Here is an 18,474-nt window from a genome sequence, read left to right on the forward strand (position 1 = left end):
TTAGATATCAACATGAGAGGAAGTAATTACTTAATTATAAAGTATATTGGATTTTTCTTCTTAACTAAAATAAGTTGGCTAAAATGTACATAACTGTGTGATTAGGTATAAGAAATGTTATATTTGACAATAGCCAAACAAGAGAAAGATGGAGGAAAATTCTATGAAAGCCAAAAACTCATTGAGAATGAAGAGAACTGGAAATTGTAAATAAGGAGTCTATAAATACTCTAGAAATACAAAGATTTATTTCTTGTTCTCCTTTATTGAGTTTCTTTAAAAGACATAAGATTATGGAAAATAATTATAATATTATGTTGCTAGGTTTTTTAACATACTTATAAATAACATTTAAAAGGCTGAAAGGAATTATATGAGAAACAATTTTTTATAAGACTATAAATCAGAATTATGTTCTGATAAGATAATTTATAATAATCATTAAAGTAATAAAATTTGAAAGCATGAAAAATCATTAATGAAATTAAAATGTTGTATTAGTAAATATTCACTTAATATAAAATAAAGAAGACTAGAGAAATGAACAGGCATGCAACAAAAAAGAAAAAGTAAACAGGACATACTCAAATTCATCTTATTTATAGCAGTATTATCTGAAAGGTCGAGATGACCAGACTGCATTTAACAAAAATCCCCAGCTGAGATTTAACTATGCTAAGTAAGGAGGCACACATGAGATTCAGAGACATAAACAAATTGAAAATATAGATGGATGCTCTTTGACTTCCAACAGAACAAGGATCTCATTCAAAAATGGAAAATATCCTAAATTGGATATGTATTTGCTACACCACCCTACTGAATATCCTGAATCAGCAACACAGCTTAGAGGCCTGATGTTTCTCCTTGTGACTGTGTGGCTGAATGGCAACGTGGTTCACAGCTGCTCACATGGGAAATGCTGAACCCATATGTCAGTAGCTCAGGAGAAGACCACAGCTCAAACTTTGAAGTATAGTTTCCACTGAACACATACTGCTTTCAGAAGTAGATCCATAAGTTTGTGAAAGAACAAAAACCAGATATCCTGTCAACAGCAGCCATAAGAAGGTACACTGGCTAGACTAATAAGAGACCAATATAGAACACGAAGAGAAATACATTGGCCTAGCCTCTTGCATTGCAAAGAAGCTTAATATATTTTGACAAAACCTGTATTTCATCAGGGCCAAAGCAAAGTACAAGGAATTTGTCCTGATGAATGTAGTCAGTGCAGTACCTCCAGTGGTAATGGTACAGCATCTAACAGAAGTCTGACTTTACTCAAACCTTGATTTTTCTTTTTCTTCCTCACACTACTCAGAACAAAGAGAAGTGAATGAAAAACAATAGGCTGAGACATGAGATTATCCTTACACAGTCTGAGAAGTGGACAGAAAACAAACTTGGATATCTTGTTAAGAAGATTTCATCTGATAGATCATAGATCAGAGAACATGTTTGCCATGTACAAGGATCTGAGCTCCAGTTTCAGCAATAAAGAGTTTAGTCTGTTTTCTTTCAAAGGTGATTTGTGCCACAGATAAATGCCTTTTCCCTTTTCCTAGATTTCCAGAATGAAAGGACCATAACTCTTCTCCCATCATCATTTTCACCTTGCTTTTGGGAAGCGGGGTGACGACTTGGAATGGAGAGACTGGCGAGGTAGATCACGCACTCATCGACACTGAACTTCATGAGACAAGATGCATGCCTCTTGATACGACACCATGTTTTGACAAAGAACACCAAGATGTTCTCTTTCTATCCTGGGGAGGCAACTAAGCTTTGGTTCTAGACAGACTATGTTTCAAGAAAGATGCAGGCAGAACAGTGCTCGCTCTTGGGAGCGCTAATTGTCCAAGCTTTAATTCCTAGGACCTGTGAATATGCTAGGCTGCACGACGAAGACAAACTAAAGATGGACTTGCTAGTTGGCTGATACTGAAATGAGGACGTTTTCCCATAAAAGTGGGACTGAGAACTGGAAGAGAAAACTCCAGGAATGTGGCCGCATGAGAAGGATTTGGCCCAAAGTCCCTGGCTCTGAAGATAAAGACAGGGCCCAGGAATGAATCAAATCAGTGGCCAGAAGCTGGAAAAGGGAATGCTTGAGCACCTCTGAAGGAACGTGACTGGCTGAACTCTGATGTCAGCCCAGCGACTGTGCTGAATTATTTTTCTGTAGAACTTTAAGATGTTTTTGAAGCACCCACACTTGTGGTAATCAGTAACAGAGATAGAGAACTCACTTTCATTAGGAACTGCACTAATAATGGTAGCATCTTATACCTTCTGAGTGCATACCAGGTGCTTGGCACTGTGAATGATGGAACCTGGATTTACACACAGCTTGTTAACTATAGAGGGTTAGCACTAGGTTGACACTTAACTTAAAATTCTATTTTGTGTTTGGATTGACTTTGTGGGTACTGCAGAGATTTACTTAGGGAGGCAACAAATTTGCTAGTAGGTCCTAGGTCTACCTTTAATGTTTTTGACTCTGTTGCTTCCAATCTATGAGATAGTAGGGAATCTCAATTTAACTGAGGCTTAGCTTTAGTTCTCAAAGAAGAAGTACTAGGATTCATTTCTGGGAAAGGCATGAGAATCTGATGAGGTGGCACTGGTGTCTGCTACACAGCAAGAGGTGAAATTGCTGGGAAACCTTTGGCCATTCTGTCCTGAAAGAGAAAAATATACTATCCCTCAAACTGTGTGTACATGTGTGTGTGTTTGTGTGTGTGTATAGAGGTGTGTAGGTGTGTGTAGTTTTGAGAACATCCAGGAAGATGATCAGGTATAAAAATTAAAGAAGGAGAAAGTTTAAAATGTAATATTTAGTTCACAAAGAGAAAACTAAGGGATGAGACAGTATTAGGTTCTGACATCAAAAAGAGTATTCTTTCTAGTTAGAGAACAAAATTAGGATCAGTGGATGGAAATTACAAAGCGATAGATTTCAGGTTAATACAGAGACATAGCTGAGAAAAGATGTCTTCTAAAATGAGTGGAACTGTCCCAGAGACATGTTGCTCCTTCTTGTAAACATATGAATGCAGAGAGCTAAATAATCATGAAGTATGATATAAGTATACTTATATAATAAGTATGAAGGGCTTGCCGCAAACCTTGGGGCTAGCTTCGGTAGCCTCAGAAATCCCTTTGGTCAGTTTTAAAAAGTTCTTCATTTTTTACTAGGTCCAAATATGGCTTCCATCTCCAAAATGAGCACTTCAATGAGGTAGAATTCTCACAGTTCAAGGCACAACTTTTGGAAAGCTTTCAATTTTACTTTACAACGTAAATGAAGGTGTCCATTGCTCAGCTCCAGACACTGAGGATCAAAGGTATCTATGTAGTCTTATGACTCACCATGCTTGCTCTATTTGTAATTACGTCTTCTGTCCAAGGGATAGTTACTAGCACATCTGTGGTATAAACCTAGAAGTCAGTGATGCTAGGTGCTATTTGGGCCATCTGGGGAATCTTGTTAGAATTGCCCTGGTTGTTTTGGAAACAGATAGCTGTAACCATATGCACTTAGTGATAAAGGTTTTGTTTGTTTTTAAGTAGTTAGGACTTCCCACATCAGAATCAGGAGATTCTTGGGGCTCATTAAATCAACTAAAATCACTATGATTGTAGGGGGAGGGCTCTCAGAAATCTGATTTCAGAAAATCATCTTTATTTTCTTTTGCATGAATGAGTGGGAAACATTGGTCTCAGGGATGTCTGGTGTAGTTCTATCAATTTCCCATAGAACTTGTTTTGTATAAAATTTAGCTTGAGTCATATGAAAGTGAAGGTTTATGGATAGAGGTCAGGTTTGGCTTATGACAGCAAAGAAAAACAGTTGGGAGTCTGGGAAAATTGAGAGTTAAAAAAATTGTAATAGGTGTGGTTCTGTTCCGTGTATTAAAAAATCCTACTAGAAGGCAGGCATATTAAAGAAAAGAGATTTGTGCCTGTTTTAACTTCCTAGAGCCACAGAATAATGTCACACAGTAGGTACTGCTAAATGAATGAATAGAAGGCTGAGGCAGGGGGATAGGATGTCCTCACACAGTTTTCTTACTGCAAATCTGATTTTTGCAGATCTTAGACAGGCAAGGACACTCATTTTCTTTGAGTTATAGCCTAATGACTCAGAAGAAGTGGTGGCTCAGTGGAAGACATCAAACTGTTTCTTTCTGCTATATGCTAAATCAAGTAAAGGTATTTAAAAATAAACTGATGAAGTCAGATGCTGTCTTTGTGTCATCAGAATAGGGAGAGAGACATTTTCATTCTTCTGATATGAAGAGGATATAAACACATATCTACTCTCAGCTTGCAAGTGGCCACTCATGTGCATAAGCAGGAGATGGGAGGCCTAAACCCAAGGCCATTTTGTGAGTTCACTTGCCCAGAGACCCATTGGAAACACACCAAGAAGCTTCCTTGTTGCTTTCTTATACTCTACAGAAGGTGGGAGAGTGAACAGCATTCCTGATTAGGGAAGGCCTGTATTTAATCCTTTAAAGAGTCAAATATGCCATAGAAGGCAGAGAAAGTGCATTAGGGGTTTGTTCATCTTTCACACTTGCCACCTCTTTACTGAAGAGTTTTTCTTCTTCAAGACATTCCCTTTACCTGTGTATCTGTAGGTCATATCTAGCACAACTTTAGAGAACATTCACAGGGATAAACCGGAGTTTCTTATTTTGATCCTTTCCCCTACATTTTCCAGGCAGGAAGAGTTTTCTTCTAAGCTACATAAAACAACAGTAACAGAAAAGAGCAAGAATTGCCTTCAGTGCATTCATTAACCACTCTCCACAAGATAATTAGATCGTGAAAGCCGTGTCTTTGTGGTTTAGGAAACAAAACAATTGTAAACACAGAGAAAATATCTACTAAACGTAAGATACTGAAGTCTGTGGTTGCTGTCTTGTCTCTGATCAGCTTGGATGCTGTATTCCAACAGTGCAGGGAAACAATGTGAGCGGCAGAATAATTATGCAATGACATAGGCACTATCATTATTAGCTAATCACAACCCTGGGGCATTAATGAAATACAGAATGGCTCTCTTCTCCTGGGGGCCTAATTATTCTCCAATAACTATACTTCTTATTTTAACTTATTTCTGAAGAGATTTTTGGGAAGAGAGAGAGAGAGGAAAATAAGGAAGGCGTGCTGGGTGGAAAAGGAACGTGCTAGACAACAGCATAAAGGGCTTCGAGTCGGTGTCCTCTCAGTACTTGTCCATCTGTGGTGGGCTGTGTTTCCCCCGTGTACACTGGTGACACCTTCTCTTACTGCCCACTCAGTGGGAAGTACATATGGCTTGGTGCAGCAAGGGGACAGAGGGTTCTCTAGAAGGCCAGAGACAGAAAAATTCTGTCTCAGCACTAGATTCTAACTTGAAATTATTTTTGAAATTTTTTATTTGAGAGCCAAAATTTTGGGAGAGGAGAAACCAATGTGGACAAATCCTATACTTTTAACATACTAAACTGTCTCAATGACTTCATCACGTTAATTTTCATTTCCAAATGCCTTTTGGAACTCTCACTAGTTATTTGAAAAAGATCTATCATAGTTACTGTCATTTCCCCCCAATACTTATCATTTTGTAAAGCATACAAGCAGAAAAGAGATGGATTCCAAGTAAAGTCCCTAAAAATAGACTTTGGAAGTAGATCTGAAACTGGGAAAGGCATTTGTAAGATGTTAACCAGGTCGATAAATCAAGGCAGTATCTCTAATACACTTGGTTGGGGTTGATATACTGACCCCACTGTCCAGGGGTCACTGAGGACTTACCCACTGAGGGCTTCAGGGGTAAGTCCTATTTAGCTGGGTTGAAAGTTCTATTTAACTGAGCAGAATGGCCATGCTAACATCTAATCTTTGGAAAGACATCTTGGTGGCCAGCTGGAAAGCTGTACATGTATTAGTTCTTTGCTTTAAGGTTGCAATCCACCTATTCTGCATTTGTTTGGTGGCCTGTCTGTCACCTTGTGTACTTAGGTGCCTGGAGAAAGGAAAAGGCAAGGGCTGGGGGATGTTATCAGAGACGTTCATCAGTGAGGTCAGCACAGGACTGACTCGTCCAGGGAGTGTCCTGTGACTGTCACAGCCCTCCACTCTGCCTGTCCACCTTACTCCCCCAGTCCCATGATTATCTCTTCTTTGTTTCTTTTGTTCTGGATTATTCTCTTCAGTCTAGGAAAATATTTATCTTTTGTCCATCTTAAAAACCATTTCTTTAGCAATGATGCAAGTTTTGAAAACTTTTAAGAATCTCTCCTCTCTCTCCCCTCCCTCCGTGTGTGGTGTGTGTGTGTGTGTGTGTGTGTGTGTAGTGGGGTTGGGGTATACACATGTGAATGCAAATGCCTAGAAAAGCCAATGGTATTTGGTCCCCTGGAACTGGATGGTTGTCAGTGGCCTGAAGTGTATGTTGGGAACTTAGCTCATATCCTCTGTTAGAAAAATATGTGCTTTCAAATGCTGAGCCATGTCTCCAAATTCCATGAAAAAGTTGTCTCCAATTCCAGTCTTTAGCTCTCTTTTCTCTGCCCACAGAGCTGACTTCTGCCCTGCTAGATAGATGACCATCCCGTAGAAAAGTAACCATAACATGACTCTGCTGCTCTTACCTGTTCCAATCTGTGTGGCATTCTTGAGACCTGATCATTCAGAGAGCGTCTTCCTACTTTTTGCTCCATCTGTCTATCCCATAAGTACAGAAACTAATGATTTATACACAGGCCTCTATTTCCTTGTAGATGCTACTATAATGACTTACTTTAAGTTTATGTCTGCAATTTTGTCCCTGTAGCTGATTTTCAGTTCACTCTTAAGCTGTGTGGATGAGCTAGTCAACTTGTTTGATATATCCCAGCAAGGCTCAGTTTATTATGTGATAAATCAAATCATCGCATACTACAAAGGTTTCCTTCCCCTTAAACACCTCTCTACCACCACAAGCACTGCCCTACTTCTCACCCAAACTGCATAGCTGGGGCCATTTCTTATCCTTCTTTTAATCTTCCTCACATCAGACTGGTATCTAAGTCTAATGACTGACATCCTTTGGGCCGAAGTCCACACATGGATGGATCTTCAATGCTGCAACAACTTCTGTCCCTAAGCTTTAGCTCTGAGCCCCCATGGTTATTATTTTCTGTATATCTCACACTTTGTAATAAATGAGAAGATCCACTTACTGATAAGATCATTTAACCTACATGTTCACATTCGACACATCTTTCTTTGTATTTCTACCTGCAAAAATAATCTTATTAATTCTTAAGATTTTGGCTTAAATATCTACCTATATTTAAAATATAATCAAAACTCTGGTCTTCTAGGAGAGAGTTCTCTTTAAAATTCTCATTTCTTCAGGACAATCCTTCTGCCACTGACTAAGCACTTTACCTGTCTGAATGCTCTCCAACTAGGTCTTACATTTTGCTTATTTTTCTATGTGTCTCTAGTACATAATTTATAAGGAGTTCATGAATTAATCCACACATAAAATGAAAACTCCTTTTAGTTTTTCTTTAAGTTTCTGCTTGCCAAGTATGAGTGAAGTTTTTGATTCAATTCCTACTAAACAAGTAAAATGGAAATTATTGACTTCAGGTCATCTCAGCAGAACTTTAGGGATGGGCTATGGCTCAGTATGTGCAAGGCCACTGGTTCAAAAAGTTCTTCAAGTGTTCCATTAGATAACAGAATTCTATGGACATATGCATAGGACTGTGTTTTGTTTTCCCATCTATTAAGGAGATACTTAGGCAACTAATTCTTTTCTCCAGTGCTAGCAATGCTGCATAACTGTATTTCACAGCAGCAGAGAGAATTCTGCAGACTAAAAATCTTACTAAGTGGTTATGATGGACAGAAAACACACCCCTTCAGTTAACACAAAAATCACCAGAGGACTGGTGTGAATTTGCTGTATAGTAGAGGGACTATGAAGACTGATAATCAACAATGCATCACTGACACTTATCTAGGGACACAGAACAGAGATCAAGAACAAGGAATTAGAGTCAGTCTGTAAATAGTTCTTCTTTTTAAACAATTCACCCCAAACAAGAACGTACTAAGCGTCTAACAGAGAAATGATCACAGGGACTACTTCTCCTAAGACTGACAGGTCCCCAAAGCAAAGTATGGGGCACAGGTGGAACCTACTTACATAAGTCTGAGTATGGCTCTGTGGTGAGCCATAAACAGCTCTACTCCTTAGGCTGTTTGACTTTATTAAGCTTAAATTAGTTCAAGCTATTAAGAGGCTCACGTCTGCTTGTAGGAGTGACACATAAACTACTGGCAGCCTAGCTCCTCTTTGGCACTACTGTGCCAAAGTTCCTCTGCTGGCAGGAGCCCAGACCCTCTGGCATATGAAGATACCAATGCATTAGAAAACTAGCTGTGTTTCTGACTGTTTAGATACCTCAGAATCATTTTCTTGAAAAATTATTATTTTAAACATGTGAGTATTTTTCTTGCATGTATGTCTGTGTGCTACATGTGTGCCTGGTATCTGTAAAAGCCAGAAGAGGGTGTGGGATTGGAAATGGAGTTTCAGAGGGCTGTGAGTTGCTACAAGGGTGTTAAGAAATGACATCAGAAAACAGCCAGTGTTCTTATCCACTGACATAACTCTTCATCCTCAACTCATCATTTTCTCGATGAAAAATGTAATTTAAAGGAGGTTCCGTATTTTGAAAAAGGTCTGGTTGAGAAATATTTGCATGCTTTATTCTTACCCACAGTGGCTGATCCCTGTAGAAGAGAGAACTCTCCCTAGAAGATCACTGTATTTTTAACTATTGGGTTTTCAGAGTCTCAGATTTTAATATGTTAGACAAAACCAATACACCCTTGGTTATCAGGTACTGCTTCTACTGGGAAGCTACCAAGCAAGAGTGGGAGCAGGCTTCCCCAGGGCACAATCCTTGTGCTTCTAGTTTTGTTTCCTGTCAAATCTATAAGTAAGGACAAAATCTACCCAGAGCCCCTGGTTACACGGAATACATAGAAAAACATACAGCTTAAAGAAGATAAGAAAACTACTGAAGGTTCTTTCCTCATTTCTAGCCAATTCAAAGACTTTAGTATAAGGAGGGATAAAAATGTTACATAAAGTTTTTTTTAAGAGTGCAAAAATTATGATTTATACTTAAAGGTGGCTGACTTTACTACGGGGAGTCTTATTAAAAAAATGGTTCTCAAAAAAAAAAAAAAAACCCAAACAGTATCATGAGAAACGACTTTTTGTCAGGTTTATCTACCAATGTGTTAAGTACTTATAAGAATTCCAGATCCAAGGCTAGTGGCTTAGAGCACGTGGTCTTGCAGAGAACTCAAGTTTAAATCCTGGTACCACAAAGTGGCAGCAAACCATCCATAACTCCAATTGTGTACACATGCACATATGCAGGCAGAATTTTCATCTATATAAATAAAGGGGAAAAAGGAATTCCAGGTTGACAATAGATCTTCAACAAATATTTGCTGAGTGAATGAACACTTACATCAGGAGATTATAATTACTACAGTGTCATTTTACTTATAGAAGCTCATGTAATTCTTGATTCCACTGAGTCCCATAATGTCAGAACCAAGAACAGACATGAGAAACTGTAAAAAACCCAGTAGCTCAAGAATGTTGAATTTTACAGAAATGAGGAAGTACAACTTAGAAGAAATGAGTCAAGGAGTGAATGTCAATCTTTTCTGTAGTAAAAAGGATGTGAAGGTTATTGACTGACTCAACCCCACAAATAAATAGCTTGTTTTACTGTTTTGACTCTTCTTAATCAAAACACATACAATACTAGCTACTACAGGGGCGAATTGATTGCCTTGAGATTTATTTCCTCTCTGTAATGATAAACAACGAAAACCAGTAACCAGTAAAATGGCTCATGTTTTATTAATACATTATAAGTAAAAAGTACTCTAATCTAAATGGATCTCATTTTTTTCTAACCACTATAGGTCTTCCATTGCAATGCAGAATTAGTGATATACATATAATGCTTGCTAAGGATGACTATGCCATTGTTCAAGTCTACCTTCCAGTAGGTGGTTCTGAAAATGAGGTGCTCTCGATCAACAATGCTTCCTTATTCTGTATTATGGAATAAGAACACTCTGAAAGCCACATTCTCTAAGAATCTTGTAATAAAAAGACCAAACTACCCTAGATAAGTTTGTTCTAAGATGTCAGCATTGATTGATTTTCAGTTTCCTGTAAGAAGGAAATATTCTCATGTAAACTATGGCTATGAATCCTCAGGAACTAAATCCTATGTTGACCTTGTCAACATCACTGACCAGTTCTGTTATCTCCTTAGAGATGCATGCACTATATTAGACTAGAATGAATGGCTCTTATACATTGTATGTAGACTTTCAACTTGGCTATTTAATTTGCATAAAAATCAAAAAAATTAGGAAAAAAAAACCCTAGGCAGAAGCAGGCAGATCTTTGTGAGTTTGAGGCCAGCCTAGTCTACAGAATGAGTTCCAGGACAGCAAGGGCTACACAAAGAAGCCCTGTTTTGAAAAACAAAAATGACAAAACAGGAAACAACCAAAAAGCAAAATAAAACTAAACAAAACCAAAAAGAAAGAGAGAGAGAGAGAGAGAGAGAGAGAGAGAGAGAGAGAGAGAGAGAGCGCGCGAGCAAGCCTTTGGAAGCTAGTGTGATGTTTCAAATGCAAGGGGGAATTATAACAAAAACCTGTTTCTACTTTGAATGTATATTCTGATCCAGAGTAATGGTTTTCAACCTGTGGGTTGAGACCCTGTTGGGGTTGCATATCAGATATCATGCATGTTAGATATTTATATTATGATTTATAAAAGTAGCAGAATTATAGTTATGAAGTAGCAATGAAAATAATCTTATGGCTGGGGGTCACCACAACACAAGGAACTGTATTAAAGGGTTGCAGTGCTAGGAAGATCGAGAGCTACTGACTAGAGTGTGACACAACGGCATATATATGTTCAAACGATTATCTTAGAGAGACAGTAGGATGAGTGTTACAGTGGAGGGATGAAGCATGTACTTAAGGCAGCTGAGAGAAAAGTGGTGTGACATTCACAGGATGCTCAGCTCATGGAGACACCTTTCTTCCACCTCCTCGGCCCACAAGGACCTCCTTCCTGGAAGGTTCCTATGAAGGAACTGCTATTGACTCAGGGCTAGACTCAGTTAAGCATTTATGTTAGAGTGATAACCACACTCCATAGAAGAGTTAATTGATGAGGAAGACATGTGCACTGCTTATTAAAATTTAAGTACTGAGATATTTGAAACAATTTTTAGCAATTATAAAACACTTTTACTGCAGTTTTATTTACATAAGAAGTAATATGTGATTTTTTTTAAAAGCCACTTTTAAGTTGGCATGGTGGTGCACACCTTTAATCCTAGCAGTCAGGAGGTAGAGTCCAGTAGATCTATGGGAGTTCAAGGCCAGCCTGTTCTACATAGCAAGTTCCAGGCTAGCCAGGGTAATATGAGATCTTGTCTCAACAACACAAATCAAAAGCCAATTCTACACCTACATGCCATGTCAAGAATAAGCACTGCTCCAAGCAGAAGAGGGCTGAGAGCTTTCCAAGAATGGGCCAAAGGAGGAACTCTGAGATTCTAGGAAGGCAGAGAGCAAGAAGAAAGGAGGGACATTCAGGCATGTGATGAAAACAGACACCTCAGGAGCAGGGAAGGGAAGAGCATCTGGACAAGACCTGGGATGCCACACTCAGAAGGCTGTTTTGCTTTAGCCAAATTTAAAGATCTCATCAGGGTAGAGGATGGAAATTGCACTGGGGCCTGTGTAGTAACAGAGGAAGTGAAAACAAGGGTCTCTATCATGCTAGTGTCAGCTGGGGGATATGGCATTTGTAGGGTGGAACTTGCAGGCTGAGGACTGATGAGGTATGCTGTTGACATGGCAGGATGTGAGACTCAGGCTGCACAGAGTAGGAAGGTAGCAGGAAGACCAGGTCAGTGGAGAGGTTTAGTTTTGGACTTCCTGAAGCTCAGGCATCACTGTAGTAGCTTCAGATAGCATCTCCTATCTTCAGATAGTCTTTTCTATCTATTGCTATGGGCCTTGGCACACACCTACAAGTCACTGCTTGGGGTCAACGTAGGGCCTAACAGACTTTAATATATTGTCTTACACATGCTGAAAGGCTCCTAAGTGTGGCTCTGAAATCTGTGAATCACTTTTTTCCACAAAGTGCACAGGCTCTCTGGTGATGCAGATATTTAAGATAACAAAGCCTTCTACAAACTGAAAGGCTGCAGGATAACCTCTAGAGTCAGATTTTGTATCTTGTTATATGCATCTGCCTGAGTGACACAGATATGAACAGGGACAGTACCCACTCCCAGTCATCTATGTGAGGAGTGCACAATGGGCCTGAGCCCATGAAAACACCTCTCCTTTTCTCTAGCCTTAAGTGCTCCAGCAGGTCGCATCAATATTTGGATGGAACTCAGACTGTTGCAGTCTTCAAGGAGAAAGACTGCCGAAAATTTAAAGGGAAAACGCTTTGAAGAGCCAGCAGTGGGAATAAAGTAATGCTTCCTGGCATTTTAAAATGTCTTATGCTATTGAAAGAAATTATCCATTATCTTGAAGTGTGCACTTGACTGAGTCTGCACTTACAAAAACATTTGGAGAATTTTAAAACATCTTTTTCTAAAAAAAAAAAAAATGAAAGAAAGAAAGAGAGAAAGAAAAAAAGAAAGAAAACAGGAGGCTAAGAAATAACACAGTAGACAAGTGCAGTATTGCAGTATTAGGATTTAGACAGAAAATGCCAAAGAAAAGTTCACATGCTGAAAGTAATACTGATTTCCAAGCTCTGAACATTACTAGATAACAACAACTCACCTATAAACACTGTAGGATACCTTTAATACCTAGCTGTCTGCTGGACATGCAGTTTGTCTCTTTCTATAAAACAAACATGGTTCTCAAAAACAGGTTCAAAAGTGGGTAATAAAAAATGACCCAAGAATTAATTAACTAAATAGAAGACTGAAGTAAATAAAGGGAAAATTAGCCTATCAAAAGAAAAGAAACAATTAAATTAGGTTCCAGAAGACCCATGAGGAACTCATAAAAGGAACAATATGCACTTACCTGCTTTTTATTCTTTCATGATTTAATTTCTAATTTTATTCACTACTATCTGATAATTGCATGAAACACTTATTCTAACCATGGGCAATTTAAACTATTTTAATTTTTATTTCAAGGCCATGAGACAAAGGAACCTATTTATTGCTTAAGGGGATTTTTTAAAACAAAAATTAAAGCTTAATCTTTCATGTTTTAAAGCCAAGACTATTTAAAATCATTTATAATAATGCTGTAGGGAGACTTTTTCTCAGTATGCAAAATTGAAAAGATAAATTTACAATTATGAAAAAAATTAATAGTTTGGGGATTAAATTGTCCCTTTCCTTTGTAGATGAGTTTGTCTGGAACTTATGAGACATATTTAAACACATGGTAAATTCAAGCCCTGTGTAGAAGTGAAAAGATGAGGCTTCATGTATTTTACAGTATGACTGTTCATGGTACAGATCGTGAACTCACTCGACTTTCATTTTAAAATATGAGTAATAGCACTATCCCTGTGACAGCATCTAACACTTTATCTTATCAGCGATCATCCTGAAGACGAATAGAGGCAGGGGTGTTACTAACGTTACTAACTATATTTTCTACATCTCTGAAAAAGTCCCTGATGGAAGGTATGGACTTTTATTTAAATAATTTTTTTTTACTTACATAGGAAAAATAATCAAAAAGTTAGTTTTAAATAGTTTTTGCTGCCACAGATAAAGGTTCTAATGAAGTCCTTTCAGCTAGTATGAAGAGCGTTCTTTTGCAGGGAAAACCCCTTTCAGGGATCGTCAGGCAGCAGCATCTACTGAAGGGCAGCCTGCTGCTTTGGGAAGACAGCATAGGACTCACTGCTAATGGGACATGTTGACCACAGCAGGAGGAGGGCAAATGTATCTTCAAATATATTGTCTCTTTGGCTGAAGAATATGGGATATTTTCAGATAATTAAACTTCCCTTCTGACACACAGGACATCTTCTTAGGCTGAACACCCTCCGTTTTAAGAAGGTCCAAATAAGCCGGGTGGTGGTGGCGCACACCTTTAATCCCAGCAGTCGGGAGGCAAAGGCAGGTGGATTTGTGAGTTCAAGGCCAGCCTTGTCTACAGAGTGAGTTCCAGGACAGCCAAGGCTATACAGAGAAACCCTGTCTCAAAAAACCAAAAAAAAAAAAAAAAAAAAAAGAAGGTCCAAATAAAATTCATAGCCAGGCATGGTGGCACACACATTAAATCCAGTACCTAGGAGAGAGGCAGGCTGATCTTTGTGAGTTCCAGGTCAGCCAAGGGTATACAGTGAGACCTTGTCTTATCAACGCAAAACTACAATATAAAATAAAAAAATTCATGATTTTCAAAATATTGGATGAAATGGTAATATAGTTTGTATCTGAAATGTCTCCAATTGACTCATATGTTGAGAGGTTATCTCCTAGATAGTGGCATCATTTCGTAAACTTTTAATAATTTCTGGAGTTGGGACCTACCTAGAGGAAGTAGGTTACTAGGACATGTTGTTAGAAGTTGTATCTTGCCCTGGTCACTTCCTGTATTTTGTCTTTACTTCCTATTGTCATTAGACAAAAAACCTTCCCAGCTATACTCTAACAGTGGAGTTTCTTGTGATGGGCTCAGAAACAGTGTCAAATGATTATGGACAGAACCCTCTGAATCATAGGCAAGACAAGTTACGTCAGGCATTCATTCTGTCCTAGTGATGGGAGAGCTAACACAAATGGCTATGGATCCAGTAACATGGACCTGTTTTCTTTTTTTCCTTCTTTTGAGACAGTGTTTCTCTATTTTCTCTGGCTGTCTCAGAACCCATTATGTAGCCCAGGCTGGTCTCAGAGAGATGAAACTCATAGAGATCTAGCCACCTCTGCCTAATGCTGGGGTTAAAGGTGTGAGACACCACCAAATTATAATATTTCATATGTAATATATTTTAAGGAAATCACTGATGTTTTCATAAGGGAGAAACTAACAATGTTCAAGTTGTTTGTGATGCTTGAAATTGACTGTCAGCTTAACAAGATCTAGAACCACCTAGGAGACAAACCTTTAGCTGTGTCTGTGAGAATATTTCTAGAGACGTTTAACTGAATGTGGGTTGTACCGGTCTATGATCTGGAGGGGTTGGTAAATAAAAAGGAGAACCTGAGCTGAGCGCCAACATTTATCCTTTGCTTCAGACTATAGATATAATGTGACCAGCAGTCTCAAGGTCCTGCAGCTATGACTTCCCAATTATGATACCCTTGTACTCTTGAAATAAAACTTTATCTGCTTAAGTTTTGTTGTTGTTGTTGTTGGAAAAAGGAAAATAGTATAGGGTCACTAAAGGATTTATTAAAACTATAAGTTCATTTCTTGAAAATATTGTCAAAAGTTGACTTTTCAGTCTCTGCCAAGACCAAGATGGCCAGAAGAATCTCTACCTTCCTCAAGAATGCCTGGACAAAGGAGCCAGTGCTGGTGGTAGTGTCCTCCTCTGTCTGGGTCCTAGCTATAATTATGCCCATGGTTAGCCCCTACACCAAGTATGATGGCGTGACCAACTAGGCTATACCCTACTAGCTGCCTGTGAGAGATAATGGGAATATGTCTGATGTGCCTGGCCACCCTCAGGAGCCTCTGGGCCCAAGCCTGTAATGGCTGAAGAACCTATGAATTCTGCTGATGAAAGAGACCCCTTCCCTGTTGCCCTCCAATAAAAGTGTAAAACCAACCTCCCCCCAAAGTTGATTTTTCAGGAATATCATTTATTCCAAAAAGTAAAGCCCATAACACATAGAGTAATGATGTATTTTTAAAATTCTTGAAAGAATTAAATCACCATACTTATGGGTTGCTGTCTAGAGACTTTTAGCACATTAGAGATAAATTCAGGAGATTCTTATAAACATTGCTTGGTTTTCTTCTTTCTAGATAAACAATGCTTTATAAAGATCCAAGGGCTGTTTTTCCTTTTAGTTCTACAGGTCTGAGGAGCATGTTTTATTGCTTCCTGAAGTCAGACTTCTTGAGAAAGCTGTCAGGAATATGCTGTAGCTTTCATTTCCTATTTTTTCATAAGAAAACCTTGCACAATTACAATAAAGTTCTGTTACCACTTAGCTTATCATCTGGACACAGGTGACAGAAGGTCATGAGACTTTCAAAGTTAGCAGCAACATTGTCCAAGCACACTCCCTCGTAGGTTACAGAGAAGGAGAGACCCAGAAAATTCAGAGAAGGAAGTCAATGAAATGTTTTTTTTTCTTTTTTTAAAAAATAAAGAAAACAATTCATGATAAATGTGTAACCATATTAGGTCTTTCTTGTACAAAAAAAAATGTTACTAGCCCTTGAATAAGGCCAACAAAATTTCTAAGGAAAAAAAAAAGATATCCAATTACACAACCCAGAATATGACCATAAATGAACACACAATGTCCTTACTACATCATGATTTTTAAACTCAAAGGTACAGGATAGAGTTGATATGAAAATAAACACTGAAGAGATCATAGTTTGAGAACCAGTAGAAAATTCTTAAACTTTTTTCCCCTTTAAGAGAACAGGACACAAAAGCGGAGTGTAAGACTGAGAGTTGCTATAGTAATCAATACCTAAGTATTGGAAGAAAGAAAGGAAACATTGGTAAAAATAAAGATACTATGAATTTCTTCATTGAAAACTTGTTCCATTTTACCCTTGGAAAATAAAACACAGCCACTCAAGTTTCTCCTTAAGAAAGTAGGAACTATAATAAACCAGAGACCCTGCAGGTTTCCCAGCTCTGTCCTGGAAAAATCCAACCTAACTCCCTGCCTCTGGGTACATGAAGACTTGAATGCATATTGACCTTGTATCATGTGGTGGAAGAGTATAGCTTCCCACTCACCGGGACTTGTGAGGGCTCCCAGGGCACTGCTTGTGCTAGAGAGAGGGTTTGCATTGGTGCTGGTGGCTGAGGTTTGAGCGGCAGCTGCAGCAGCAGCCAGCGTTGCCAGATTCTGTAATTGTAAAGCGTTCATGCCTGTAGAGGAAAGAGAAAAGTGATATTAGCCACAGGACCAAATTTTCTAGAATGAAACTGAGTGCGCACACGCGCGCGCGCGCGCGCGCGCGCACACACACACACACACACACAGACACAGACACACACCATCTAAACTCTTGCCCTTGAGCCTATGATTTGCTCATCAGAACTGCCTCAGGTATATGTATAATTATGTCTTGAATAGGAACTGAGTTCTGTTTCTCAGGATACCTCCTCTGAGTGTTAATGAGTTCATCATCCATTACTAGAGATGGAATACTAAGAAGGGGACCTGCACTGTATCCAGTACTTTTAGACAGACAGCTCAATGGGGGCATCCCAACTCAGGACTGCCTTCTTTCTCTCAGGGTTATAGAGGTAATTCTGGAAGTTAAGGGAGGATTCTGTAGAGACCTGACAGGATAATGGTGACTTAGCTGTCATGAGAACCATGAGGTGTGGGCCTAGGTGGCTGCAGGACAAGCACTGGGTCAACTCCACATTTGCCAATCTTACAGGTGCACAGATACCACAGAGGAATTATATAGTTCACTGCTTAAATGTTCCTGCTCTGAAATTAAACTGACACAGGTTCTAATCTTGGTCTGTTTTTTTTTTCCAGATATATAGATGTAGGCAAATGAATTAGCCTCTTTGTTTCTTGGTGGCTAGGTTAACTGTACCTGAATGCAGGGAGTTATACAAATAAATACGATGAATGCAAATTACTTTGGCATGATCCAAGTAACTACTCTCTGAATGTTAGTGATTACAGTTGTCTTCAGATTTATCTTATTATCTGCACAGTAGGAACTCAATATGGGAGGGGCAGAAACTGGTACAGCCTTAAATTACTTTAGTTGTATTTGCATTGCTGCCTGAGATCCAACCTCAGGACCACATAACAGAAGGAGAGAACCACCTCCTGCAAGCTGTCTTCTGATCTACACATATATGTGGTAGTAGACATTCCCTTTCTCTCTCTTTCTCCTCCCTTTCTTTTTGACATACAAACACACATGTTAAACCTACAGCCAACATATTTTTGACTACAATGAACTTCTGATTAGTAAAAGTTAAGAACAAAATGTAAACAATGTGTAAAAGTATAAGATGGGCTCAGAGTAAGCTAAGGCAATGAGGTTTCTCTTCTTATAAAGAACAGTTAAAGAGTTCTATATAGAAAGAGACTGGAGTCAAGTAATCAGATTAACTTTACCTTCTTAGGACGAGAATCCAGATACTCAGTAACTATCTCTACAACAAATTTGATCTGC

General features: G+C 38.7%; 1 protein-coding gene and 1 pseudogene across 12 annotated transcripts in view; one reads left to right on the forward strand and one right to left on the reverse strand.

Moving 5' to 3' along the window:
* The window catches only part of Celf2 (CUGBP Elav-like family member 2), a 500,527-nt gene that overhangs the window by 23,099 nt on the left and 458,954 nt on the right, over nt 1-18,474 (reverse strand). For all 12 annotated transcript variants that reach the window (XM_028764796.1, XM_028764795.1, XM_028764798.1 and 9 more), the window contains one exon: nt 17,060-17,194. In XM_028764796.1, coding sequence (XP_028620629.1) covers nt 17,060-17,194 — 135 coding nt within the window. The remainder of the gene's footprint in view (nt 1-17,059; nt 17,195-18,474) is intronic.
* Nucleotides 15,592-15,843, forward strand: LOC114618979 (annotated as a pseudogene).

This window comes from Grammomys surdaster, unplaced genomic scaffold (genome assembly GCF_004785775.1).
Source record: "Grammomys surdaster isolate TR1022 unplaced genomic scaffold, NIH_TR_1.0 146, whole genome shotgun sequence".
Classification (NCBI taxonomy): Eukaryota; Metazoa; Chordata; class Mammalia; order Rodentia; family Muridae; genus Grammomys; species Grammomys surdaster.